The 12044-nt window shown below is 42.8% G+C and overlaps 2 protein-coding genes across 9 annotated transcripts in view; one reads left to right on the forward strand and one right to left on the reverse strand.

Moving 5' to 3' along the window:
• Nucleotides 1-5907, forward strand: part of LOC106603506 (spectrin repeat containing, nuclear envelope 1b) — a 151808-nt gene extending 145901 nt beyond the window's left edge. For 6 of the 7 annotated variants that reach the window (XM_082974731.1, XM_082974740.1, XM_082974741.1 and 3 more), the window contains 5 exons: nucleotides 617-745; nucleotides 1050-1262; nucleotides 1516-1611; nucleotides 2665-2735; nucleotides 4447-5907. In XM_082974731.1, the coding sequence (XP_082830857.1) occupies nucleotides 617-745; nucleotides 1050-1262; nucleotides 1516-1611; nucleotides 2665-2735; nucleotides 4447-4687 (750 nt within the window). In that variant the 3' untranslated portion in view covers nucleotides 4688-5907. The remainder of the gene's footprint in view (nucleotides 1-616; nucleotides 746-1049; nucleotides 1263-1515; nucleotides 1612-2664; nucleotides 2736-4446) is intronic. The other variant, XM_082974743.1, reaches the window with a different exon arrangement.
• A 49-nt stretch (nucleotides 5908-5956) lies between these two features.
• Nucleotides 5957-11791, reverse strand: ccdc170 (coiled-coil domain containing 170). Of its 2 annotated transcripts, none has more exons than XM_014197380.3 (10): nucleotides 11545-11791; nucleotides 10621-10803; nucleotides 10178-10363; nucleotides 9975-10100; nucleotides 9535-9735; nucleotides 7651-7824; nucleotides 7216-7365; nucleotides 6841-6930; nucleotides 6380-6583; nucleotides 5957-6226 (listed from the first exon to the last, which is right to left on the reverse strand). In XM_014197380.3, exons 1-10 carry the CDS (start codon nucleotides 11719-11721, stop codon nucleotides 5957-5959), a joined length of 1761 nt encoding a protein of 586 aa, XP_014052855.3. In that variant the 5' UTR covers nucleotides 11722-11791. The 2 variants fall into 2 exon arrangements, with proteins under 2 accessions (XP_014052855.3, XP_014052846.3); XM_014197371.3 differs by having other exon boundaries at nucleotides 6841-6933; nucleotides 11545-11790.
• Between the last annotated feature and the right edge of the window lie 253 nt (nucleotides 11792-12044).

The following is a 12044-nucleotide window of genomic DNA, read 5'->3' on the forward strand; positions in this document are numbered from 1 at the left end:
CAATCTTTTATGGACTGGATCTTTATAGTTAACACCTGGGTTTTATTTCAGTAATAGTGAAATCAGACCTTGTTGTTGAGTATCTGGAGTGGTTAAAACATGCTAAACGCAGTCCTCTGAGTACATAAAAAAAGTCTGATATACCTCAACTGGTATGCCATCCAGTGCTTGAGTTTTCCCTGAAATTCCTCCTCTGTAATTTGGCTTTCTGTACAGCTGTTAATTTAAAATGATTAATATAAAAAAAATCCTAGCAATTAACTTTGGTTAGTGGAGACGGAGGAGACTGTAATGAAAACATATGCTCAAAGTACTTTGCTCCGTCTTTAAAAATGTTGTTTGGTGAATCATGGGTGACTCACATCATTTGTAACAAATTTCAGTAAATTATTTTTGGTAGCATTTCCATGATGAAGATTAAGAAGTAGACCAGGCTATTGTTGACTTACTCAAAGATCCAAAACTGTACAGATATTGTTTGCATGTTTGACAACTGAGACAGTCTCAATGTCCTGGACATCAAAAACAAGGTTTATCATTTGTTTGATAGAAGGTGGCGGTGAGTGCTGAATACTCCATCGTCTTCACATTTGTATTCACATCTCGTCTCCTGTAGGACTTCCATGAGATGAGTCACGGCCTGCTACTGTGGCTGGAGAACATTGACCGCAGGAGGAACGAGATCGTTCCCATTGACCCCATCCAGGACAGCGACACCCTCCACGATCACCACAAAACACTCATGGTCGGTAGAGAAGCCTTATGTTGATGTGTAATCCTGAAACTCAGAACCAAATCTTGTTTGTCACGAGAGGCTAGTTAAACTGTGTTTTTTAGGGATCCGTTTGATGCAGAATCTGTAATATTGATTCCTTTATGATTAGTTGTTTGGAATGCAAGGTCATTTATAGATCAGAGATTCTGCGCAGTCGGACTGCAATGTAGTCAATGTTAAACATGCAAAAACCATATTCTGTGAATCACTGACTCCTTGCACTATGATAGTGAGCCTGAGCCACCATTTTATCTCCACTCCTCTCCTTCTACAGCAAATCCGTGGTGAGTTGCTGGACTCCCAGAGGAAAGTGTCGTCCCTGCAGGACATGTCCCTGCAGCTGCTGGTCAACAGCGAGGGCAGCGACTGTCTGGAGGCCAAAGAGAAGGTGCACGTCATTGGGAACCGCCTCAAACTGCTCTTCAAGGAGGTGACCAGAGACCTCAGAGAGCTGGAAAAGATTCTGAACATCACCAGCAGCCAACAGGTCAGAACAGCAGCGTTTGTACTGTACAATTAAATAGAGCAATGGAATGCACCTCTACGCAGTACACAAATTACACAATAATAAATAGTACAGGAGAAAAGTTTGGAGCCTTTCTTTACTGTATCTAACACAATTTCTCATGCTCGGTCCCTCTCTCCCTCTGTGTGTGTGTCTCTCTCTCTGCCTTTCTGTCTCTCCCTCCCCCTACTCTCTCTCTCTTCCTTTGGTCCTGTCTCTCTCTCTCTCCTCTAAGGATTTGTCTTCATGGTCGTCGGCTGATGAGCTGGACACCACCTCTGGTTCCATCAGCCCGGTGTCGGGCAGGAGCACGCCAAGTCGTCGTCGATCGGTAACGTATAGTAGTCCCTCTGGTGTAACATGGTGCTCTACCAGAAGGAAGATGTTTGGTACTCCCCGAAAGCCCCAGACAGTGCATCACTTGTGCCCCCGAATGCAACGCCCAGTTTTCTCCAGTTTAAGGCCATGCAGAGTCACTACCTCCCACCATCCCAGGACCTCTCCTTCTCACCTCTGATCTGTACACCGACTGATATACTTTTCCCACCACACTCTGATCCTGTTTCCACACCTTTACACCTTGCATGTCTTCTTTTCCCTGAGCCAAACCCACCAGAGTTTTGGAGACATGGTTATTCCTTCTCTTTTTCATTATTTTTTCTTTCCCCCTTTTTTCTTTCCCTCTTCTTGATTGACTTGACTTCAATTTCTACCCAAATTTGAACATTTGAAGTCAACATGTCTTTGCATCCCAAATTCTGCCCCCTAAACTTCTACTTCTACCTGACTGACTCTTTCTTGTTTTGTTCTTCCATTCTGTAGTGTTCTGTAGTTGTAGGTCCCTGTAGTGTAGTGCTCAAGGAATACTGGCTCTTTGATACTGCTGAAAACACAAAGTAGAACATTTAATCCTGCTTGGTTTTTATCAATCCAATTCTCCAATTTCTTTTTGTTTTTCTCTGAAGTAATGACTTGTTTTTTTTTAAGTCAATCCCAATGATTGATCTCAATGATTTCAAGATACAGTACATGTATATCTTAAATGTCTTACTTCTGTCTCCCACATAGCAAGTCATTCGTCCTATAACATAGGACATAATACAAGTTGTGCTTCAGCAGCGTATGAATTCACTTTGTTCAAAATAACAGCATGACCATTCAGCTCTAGCGGTTCAAAGTAGCTGTACACTTTGAAAAAAAGCCAGTTTCCTTGTTTTCCATTGAATTATCTCTCTTATTGTCACCTTCCTTCACACATCTGATTTTGTTGCTGCCTTTCTATTCTTTCATTTTGGGTAGTTCCTTTTCATCGGTAGCTTTGTTCTTTATTTGCCTGGACTGAAACATACTTTCTTTCTTTTACCCCCCTGTTCATTGCAAACAGCAACGGGGCAAATGTAGTCTGTCACAGCAGACCTCTGGACCCTCTGTGAGCAGTCCACACAGACCACACAGGTACCTTTCTCCTGGTTTCTAGAACACCCAGAAGATAATGGAACTCATGGAACATGTTACACCTGCTCTGAAATCGCAGTCCGTTGTGCTGCACTGCACACATACAGTACAGGGCAACGCTACAGTGCAACAACAAAAAAATAACGATACAGGGATAGAAAACCCTGAGTGCTGTTTTTTACTTACTACCAAAGGTTCATAAAAGGTTAATGAAAATGAATTCCATCATCTTCTACCATTCTAGATACTATGTAGAGGCTAGGGGTTTACAGTAGGTGGTGGTTATATCCCACAAATCCTTTACACTACAGTTCCGCAAAATATAATGAGACTTGCAAGCCTCTTCGCCGCCAATGTCCTCGGCTGCTTGATTAACTACGCTACCCAGAATGCACCTTGAGTGCTTAACATACTGTAAACAGTTTCTCTAATACAGGGCCCTTAATGCTCCTTTTCTACTGCTGATGGACACACACAGTTTTTCTTTTGAATTGCCAAGCCAGCAAGTGTCTGCAATGAACAATATGATGGCAGCAAGTCTATCTCTCTATTCCTTTCTCTTTCTTTCTCTTGTGTGTGACATCTCTTCTTCTATTTCACATAACTAATACACCATCTCCCCCTCGCTCCCCTCAATCTGCCATCTGTAGCTCTCACCTCTCAGGTCTCCATTTGTGAAGTGTTAGGGGGGGGGGGGGGGGGGGCATTTTGGTCACAGTCTAGAGTCTAGACAGTCAAACCTGAGGGTAAAACAGACATCACTGCTATCTACACACATACTATTAGTAATAATGTTAGAGTAAGCTAATTTCACAGTTATAAAATAGACCTCAGAGTTACATAAAACAGATCAACATCAGGTATCACATTGCCGCAAAGTCACTGTACTGTAACTCTTCTTAGCTGTTGTTTTGTTACTTGACATCCCTTGTGCATTGTCCAAACAGGTAATTTAACGTATTTAGTAGCAATTTAGTGTTACTGTCAGAGCTGGGCTCAATTCAGGAAATTCAAGAAGTCCTCATTGCTTTTCAATTTACTTCCTGAATTGACTGATTATGGTCCTCTCAGTTTGACAGCAGCCAATGTTTTTCACAGTCAGATGAGGGTTTGTTACGATGCTTCTGCTGCTGACTAATGCTAAAAAGAGCAGAGCTACAGCTACCCCCTTTAAAACAGACTGCTCTATGCTGCTATGCTCCTGTCTTGGCATGCTTTTTAACAGGACATAGACTCATCAGTGAGGCCTTGTAGGACTATCTAAATGTTCAACTGCTACTTTTTGTCTCGCATCCTAACACCTCGCATCCTTTAGAAAGGAATGTCAGCGCCACATATTTATTTTATGGGTTTGAAAGGATTGTGTTTCTTGAAAATGTTTGTCAAGTGATATTCAAATGACTCAGTCAGTGTATTGATCACAGATATAATTTGGTTATTCGATCATGTTTGCGGAGATACACAGTTCATCATCGTAATTGTAGTTCAATGACTACCATACTGTAGTTCCTCAAGACCATTTGGGATAGTTTATATCTTTTAACTAAATAGTTTATTTATTTTTGGATTCTAATGAATCTAATTACACAGTACATAAGGTATACTTGGATGGATGTGTGGTCTGGATGCAGATCCTTAGCTCTACAGGTGTCGTAACCTAAATCTACTTGGCTTGGTGTTGTTGTGTGCTCCCCGTATCGTGTTTAATCAGGTCTCCCAACGTCGCTGGGTCCGCTTCCTCCCCTTCTGAGGCCGAGGTGATACCATCGTCATTCCTGTACCGCGTCATGTGGGTGGCGGTGCCCCTCCAGTTGCTCCTCCTCCTGCTGCTGGTGGGCATGGCCTGCCTGGTGCCAATGTATGAGGGGGATTTCAGCTGCAGCCAGTCCAATAACTTTGCCCGTTCCTTCTACCCCATGCTCAAATACACCAACGGGCCCCCTCCTGTATAGTCTATCATGACAGACCAAACATTTGGTTCTGGGTGCCGAGCGAGATTACTTCCGGTATATTCCAGCCTGGCCCTGGCATGGAGACGAACCTGAGGAGGACAGTTGGGGTTTTTGAACATCATCACAGTTGGGGTTTTTAATTGTATTGGAACTCTTGCAGTTTCCATGAAGAATAGAGGGATAAGCATTGCCATCATTCGGCTCCTTGTGCCGCCATAAGCAAGAGACATAGGAACCCAAATCTCAAACTGATCTTGGACGTGTCTTCTTTGTGTGGATAGAGTACAGCAACTGTCTTATCTTTTGTGGCTGATAGAATCACTCATGTCATCTTTTAGTTGTCTGTCACATATAGACGGAAAAGGCATTTTTGGAGCAGCACATGTAAGAACCAAAAATGTTTCTGACTGCAGTCAGTGGATATCAACTGGATGCTGGAACTGTTGGGTTGAAACACAGCTGCCATTTGACACCTAGTTCAATACAGAACATGTAACCTGTGAATTTGCCTGTTGTAACAATTGAACATTTGTAAAATAACATTTTAAGATGACTAACATTGCATTTATTTTTTACATGTATTTTGGCATGCAGTTATAATCTTTGCTTTTACTTATGCTTTTACTTGATACGTGTTGAATAGTTGATTTTTAATATGAACTATACTATAACTGTGTGTAAGAATCTATTTAATCTGAATTGTGTTTTGAATGTGTATGTGAAATAATGAGAGTTGTTTGCTCTAAACTGTTTGACTGTATAAGAAACCTTTAAAAACATTCACTGTATGGAAATAATGTACTGAACACACTTTGTTGTTATTTTTCTAATTGAAAATATGGAAACGATCTACTTACTATTAATCAAAACTATAACGAATTATAAAACAACTGTATATTTTCTATGGCTCTGTGCGTTCAGTATTACATGTATAACAGTCCAGGATTACTTAACATGTTCTGTACATAATATAAATGTATATCTATAATGTATATCTGAGCCTAAATCACAAATATTGAATGCCAAATTCTCATTTTGATTCTGTCTTTTATTCAAAATGGCTGATTCAGTGCTATTGACTTGACAGTATGTGGATCTGACTTTGGATACGTCATAAACTCATTTCAAATCCAATTTCAATGGGCAAAAATATATATGATGCATCTCAAATGAATACGTTTTGATTTTGATCATTTAAATAAATTATTCATATTCATGTCCTTTCATGTCCTGAGCAGAGTCCTCGGGATGAGCAGATGTACGCTTCATTCACAGGAGAGCCTCGGGGCCAGTGGACCTCTGAGAGAAAGCTGAGAGGGATGTAACAGACCCAGAGGTATCTTGGTCCTGGAGCTGTAGGAGATGGTGGTTCTGGTGGTGGGTAGGACAGGGCCAGGACAGGGCCAGGGAGTGGTGGTGGAGGTCATGGTGGGGGTGAAGCAGGCTCTCCAGAGATTTGATGATCTCATAGTTTGGAAGGGCCAGGGCTGTGACATCCAGACCTAACATCTGAGAGACCACCGTACGGAAGTCTACCAACTGAAACAACAGAGTAAACATACCTCCAGTCAGGTTTTGGATGTTCTTTTTCTGTACTCGTCAATCAAATTATATTGTGTGTGTGTGTGTGTGTGCGTGTACGTGCATGTGCATGTTAATATGACTATGTATCCATCCATCCATCCTCCCCACCTCTCTCTCTCTGTCAGTGAGCTGGGCCAGGGTCTGTCTAAGGCTGGTCAACTGCTGCTGGGCCTCCCTGGCCAGATGCTCCTGGCTCTGTAGGTCTGTCCTGGCTGTGCTGAGCTTCTTCTCCACCTTGGCCTTGCCCTTCTCCAGGTCCTCCAGACTCTTACTCTGCTCCACATTGGTCTGACTCTGCTCCAGGACTTTGAGCTTAGACACATCATTCCAAATTGGACACCAATGTATTTTGATCATGTTACTTAACAACAACATAACATTAGAAAGTATAGTCTGTAAACAATTATTCCCAATTTACATATAAGACAGTGCTTAGGGTTAGGGTATTAATAACCAACTTTTATTCAAACTCAATATGTAATCTTGTAGCTACAGGAAGTCGCCAGGAAATGAAGTTATATGACTCTGCCTCTAGAGGATGTGTGGGCCTGGGCTGTCCTGCCCTCTACCTTCAGCTCGTTGGTGTGTGACAGCTGGGCCTTGAGCTCTGTGATGGAGACCTTACTGGATCCCAGTTCCTCCTGTAGTCGCTCCACCTTCTTCTTTAGAATAGAATAGATTCTTAAGATAGAATAGATTCTTTAGATACAGTAGAATACATACTTTATTGTCCGTTGAGTAAGAAACAGAAATTTGGCTTCTGCCTATCTTAACCTCGCCCCTGGATGTGGAGCTTTAGGGGTTAAGTTTTAGGGGGTAAGTGCCTTGCTAAAGGGCACAATGGCAGGAGATGGTACCTGGGATCACAGACCAGCAGCCCTTCAGTTGCTGGTTGAACCAACAGCCTTCTGGCTACTAGCCCACCCCTCTAACCTCTAGGCTACCTGCATCTTCCGGGCGGTCACGTTGGCGTCGTCTCGCTGCATGGCCAGGGCTGAGCGAGTCCTCTTCTCCTCCTCTAGCTCAGACACCTTCCTCCTCAACAGCTCCATGTGGAGCTCCTTACTCTCCAACCGCTCCTTCTGGATCTTCAACTGCAGGTAACATGGTAAACAGGTGTTTAAGCACAACATACCTATGATACTAGTAGATGGAACAGTAATGATAGTAACTAGATTGACAGAAATGTTGGTGTGCGATCCATTAAATACTGTACATTGTGAAATGTGGATCATACAAAAATACCTGTGTGCTTGAGTTTTGTTTTATATATGCACCTACAACGATGTAAGGTGTGCAAACAACCCTCTGACTATAAACAAATGATATGTACACTCTTAAGTTGTAGGTTCAGTAGCTACTAGTTTAGTTTTGTGTACCTTTCGCTGTTGGTTGTGGGCCAGGGTCTTGCTCTCCACCAATGCCGTCCCTTCTAATTTGACAAGTTGCTCTGCCCGAGACAGAATGAGCTGTAGCCTCATGTCGTAGCCCAGGTCAGTGGCGATACCGTCTACTTTCATCCTCTCTGACAACTGTTCCAGGAACTGCTCATACTGCATGGGAAAACACAAGGCCCATATTTACATAGTGTCCCGGAGTTGGAGTGCTGCAATTTAGCCTTTTAAATAATATATGCCATTTAGTAGACACTTTTATCCAAAGAGACTTAGTCATGCATGCATACATTTTACATACGGGTGGTCATAATGAATAAGAGTTCTTAGATAAGTTCTTAGATGCCTGTTCTTAGATGAGCACTCCTACTCTGGGGACACTTTGTGAATACAGGCCAAGGCAGTAATATCTCTGCTATTCCAGAAACATCCAAAGCCATTTACAGTAAATGTACCATTATGATTTTAGTACGAGGATGGTAGTGGTCCTGGACCTATTAAGGTCCCTTTCCAGATTTGGTAATACAAAAAGAAAAGCTCCCACACATAGTATGCTGCTCCCGTGCTCTATTACTGCACCCTATAAACTGAGTTTACAAAACATTAAGAACACCTTCCTAATATTGAGTTGCACCCCCTTTTGCCCTCAGAACAGCCTCAATTTGGCGGGGAATGGACTCTACAAAGTGTTGAAAGCTTTCCACAGGGATGATGGCCGATGTTGACTCCAATGCTTCCCATAGTTGTGTCAAGTTAACTGGATGTCCTGTGCGTGGTTGACAATTCTTGACACACACAGGAAACTGTTGAGCGTGAAAAACATAGCAGCGTTGCAGATCTTGACACACTCAATCCGGTGTGCCTGGTACCTACTACCATATCCCGTTCAAAGGCACTTAAATATTTTGCCTTGCCCATTCACCCTTTGAATGGCACACTTACACAATCCATGTCTCAATTGTCTCAAGGCTTCAAAATCCTTCTTTATCCTGTCTCCTCCCCTTCATCTACATTGCTTTGAATTATTAGGCTCTCCATTAGCGTCAGTAGTCTTACTGGGGTCCGACACATAACAAAAAATACTTTACAAAATAAAAAAGACTACAATTTGCATGCATTTAAAAACATTAAGATGTAGTGTGTGTGTGCATCTATCAGTTAACACACGTCAGTACATACACACAACAAGTAGGTCACATGGGGAGAGGCGTTGCGCCTTGAGGTGTCGCTTTATTCGTTTTTTTTAAAACCAGGTTTGCTGAGTTCCATCCACTCATGGCTCTGTATAATACTGTATGTTTCCTTGAATTTGTTCTGGATCTGGGGACTGATTGAAGTGGATTTAACTAATGACATCAATAAGGGATCATAGCTTTCACCTATGTCATGGAAAGAGCAGGTGTTCGTATTGTTTCGTACACCCAGTGTACGTTTTACATTTACATTTTCGTCATTTAGCAGACGCTTTTATCCAGAGCATCTTACAGTTAGTGCATTCATCTTAAGATAGCTAGGTGGGACAACCACATCTCAGTTATAGTAAGTACATTTTCCCTCAATAATGTAGCTATCAGCAAAGCCAGTGCTAGTAGGAAAAAGTCAAGCGGGGAGTTGGTTCACGAAAGGCTAGGGTGTAGTTGTTAAATTTTATTTTGCGGAGTGGGATTGGGTGCTGTGGGATTATTTACTATAGCGTACTATAGGTATCAACAGTGTTATATACTACCGTAGTTATATGTTCTATATACTGTGTCTAAAGTTAGTTATAAAGACTGTTATTACCATTTTTGGGGGGGCCCAGCACCTGTGAAGAAATGTGTGATGTTCACCTACTGCACACTCTACATGGTAGCCAGTGTGCTCACTCACAATCTGTCTGTTATGACTCAGCCCATCCCGGTGCACGTCTGAAGTCATCAGCTCAGCTTCCAAACCCTGCAGCCTGTCGCTGAGGTCTGTGACCTGTTGCTCAGCGAGCTGGGCTCTCTGCAGGGCACTGTGGTGGAGCTCTGTCTGCCTGGACACATCCTCGCTGACCTGGGACAGCCTCCTCTCCATCTCCTCCTTGATCTGACAGGAAATATTGGCGGATACAACTTAAAAACATAACTATTGATAAAGAATAACTACTCAATGTTATTGCAATGCGCATCCACTTTAGGCTATCGTTCAAACATTGTATCTCCAGGTATAAAATGATTGAAAATCCTGATTGATTATCTATCAATATATTATCTTCTTGCCTATTGAAACTGTCACACAATGTAATAACAATGTAGTAGTATAAGAACAGAAAAAACCCTACTTACCGCTTTCATACGTTCCTGCCTGTTGCAGAGGTCCCCGAGTCTCTGTAGAATTTCCTCCTCAGTTGGCATGGAGAGACCCAGCTGCAGAAGGGCCCCTACCTCCCCCAGGAGGGCCTGCAGTCTCCCCTGTAAATGGGGTCTCAAAATTTCTAGAATCCTTCAAATTGGATTTCTGGGAAAACCTGGGAATATTGCAATCCTACCTTTGTAGCCTGGTTTTTCCCCTGACTGGTCTGGAGTTTCCCTTCCAGCTCCTGAATTTGCCTCTCCAGGCACCCTGCCTCCTGCTTGGCTGCCTCAACCACACGCTGATTGGCCTCCAACCTCGCTGCTAGACTCTGGTTCTCCATATCTGTGCTCCTCTTGGTCAGCAAGGCACTATCTAAATCCTGGAAGACATATTTTGACAAGGAAATGCAAAGTTGCAACAGATACCCATTTACTGTACATAATGCATGTATAAAGATTTAACACATTAATTGATGCTTATACACAACAAAGATGACAGTAGTACACTACTGAGACAAGCCAATTCCAGGCTGTACTGCCCTGGAAAAATATATATCAGAGCCAGCAAAGTACAGCTCGTATCAGCACAAAGTGAAAAGCGTATGTGTTTTAAAAGGATGCACATATGGATACATACCCGTCTGAGTAGATCGAGAGCCTCTGCACTGCCTGCTGTGTTCCTCCTCTCCCGGGCCACCTCTGCCACCAGTCTCATCACCGTCTCTCTGCTGGCTTTACACTCTACCTCGTAGGACCTCACACTCTCCTCCAACACAGAGACCCTCATCCTCAGTCTGTCCCTCTCAAGGCAGGGCTCCACCTGGGGACACATTAAGCAGGGCACAATGTTGTGGAACAAGTTAAATATGTTATGTTAGTGGCCTCCGCGTGGCGCAGCGGTCTAAGGCAGTGCATCAAAGTGCTTGAGGCATCACTACAAACCCTGGTTCGATCCCAGGCTGTGTCACAACTGGCCATCACCGTGAGACCCATCCGGGTTAGGGTGAGGTTTGGCTGGGGGGGCTTTACTTGGCTCATCGCGCTCTAGCGACTCCTTGTGGCAGGCTGAGCGCCTGCAGGCTGACTTTGGTTGTTAGTTGAACTTTGTTTCTTCCGACATATTGGTGCAGCTGGTTTCCGGGTTAAGCGGGTGGGTGTTAAGGGACACAGTTTGGCGGGTAATGTTTCGGAGGACCTTCGCCTCTCCCAAAGCCTGTTGGGGAGTTGCGGCCATGAGACAAAATCGCAATTGGATATCACGAAATGAGGGAGATAGAGGGGGTCAATTAAAAAAAATGGATAACAATATGTTATGTCATGTTTCAACCTCATTTTCATTACCTGTGTCAACATATGTGAATACGGCAAATTACGTTTTTTATAAAAAAAAATATAAAGTAAAAAAGTTATACCAGATGACATCATCAAAAACATTTTAACAAACACTATGCGATTCGCGGTGACGTGAGGAGCAAGAAAATTGTCATTTTAAGTGTAGAACAAACATGCTTCCCTGACATGTAGAATAAGGTCAGCTATTTTCATGACGTTTCTATTTTACCTTATCCAGTTGTCTGTCTTCAGTTGCGGTATCAATACTTTCCATTGTATTTCTCTGTGTTACTGTAGGTCGCCTTATAAATAGAATAGAATAGATATAGGTGAGAGTTTTGGGTTGGGATTTCAACCAAGTGCTATACAGTGCTGTTACCAGGAGTCTCCAGGCAACAGAAAACATTGTCACTCGTTTCACCAGGATCCCTTGCTTCAGGATGACGCTGCAACCAGAAAATACAGTATAGATGTTCAAATGAAACGTTATGCACAACAAGCTTGCGTTCAAACCTCAAACTGTTATGCGGATCTAGTGTGACTAAACGTAGTTACTGTAGTTATGTTAACATGACAGCCATTGAAACATCTTCTTGTTTGCAAAGCCTGATTTGGGGAGTTATTTTCTTTAGGTTAGCTAACGTTAACGTTACATCAAAAATATGTATAACTGACCCCTTCTGTCTGGTTACATCCTCATTCATTTGAAGCTCGCTATTTAGCTATAGT

The sequence above is a fragment of the Salmo salar genome, chromosome 01 (genome assembly GCF_965601325.2).
Source record: "Salmo salar chromosome 01, fSalSal1, whole genome shotgun sequence".
NCBI classification, from domain to species: Eukaryota; Metazoa; Chordata; class Actinopteri; order Salmoniformes; family Salmonidae; genus Salmo; species Salmo salar.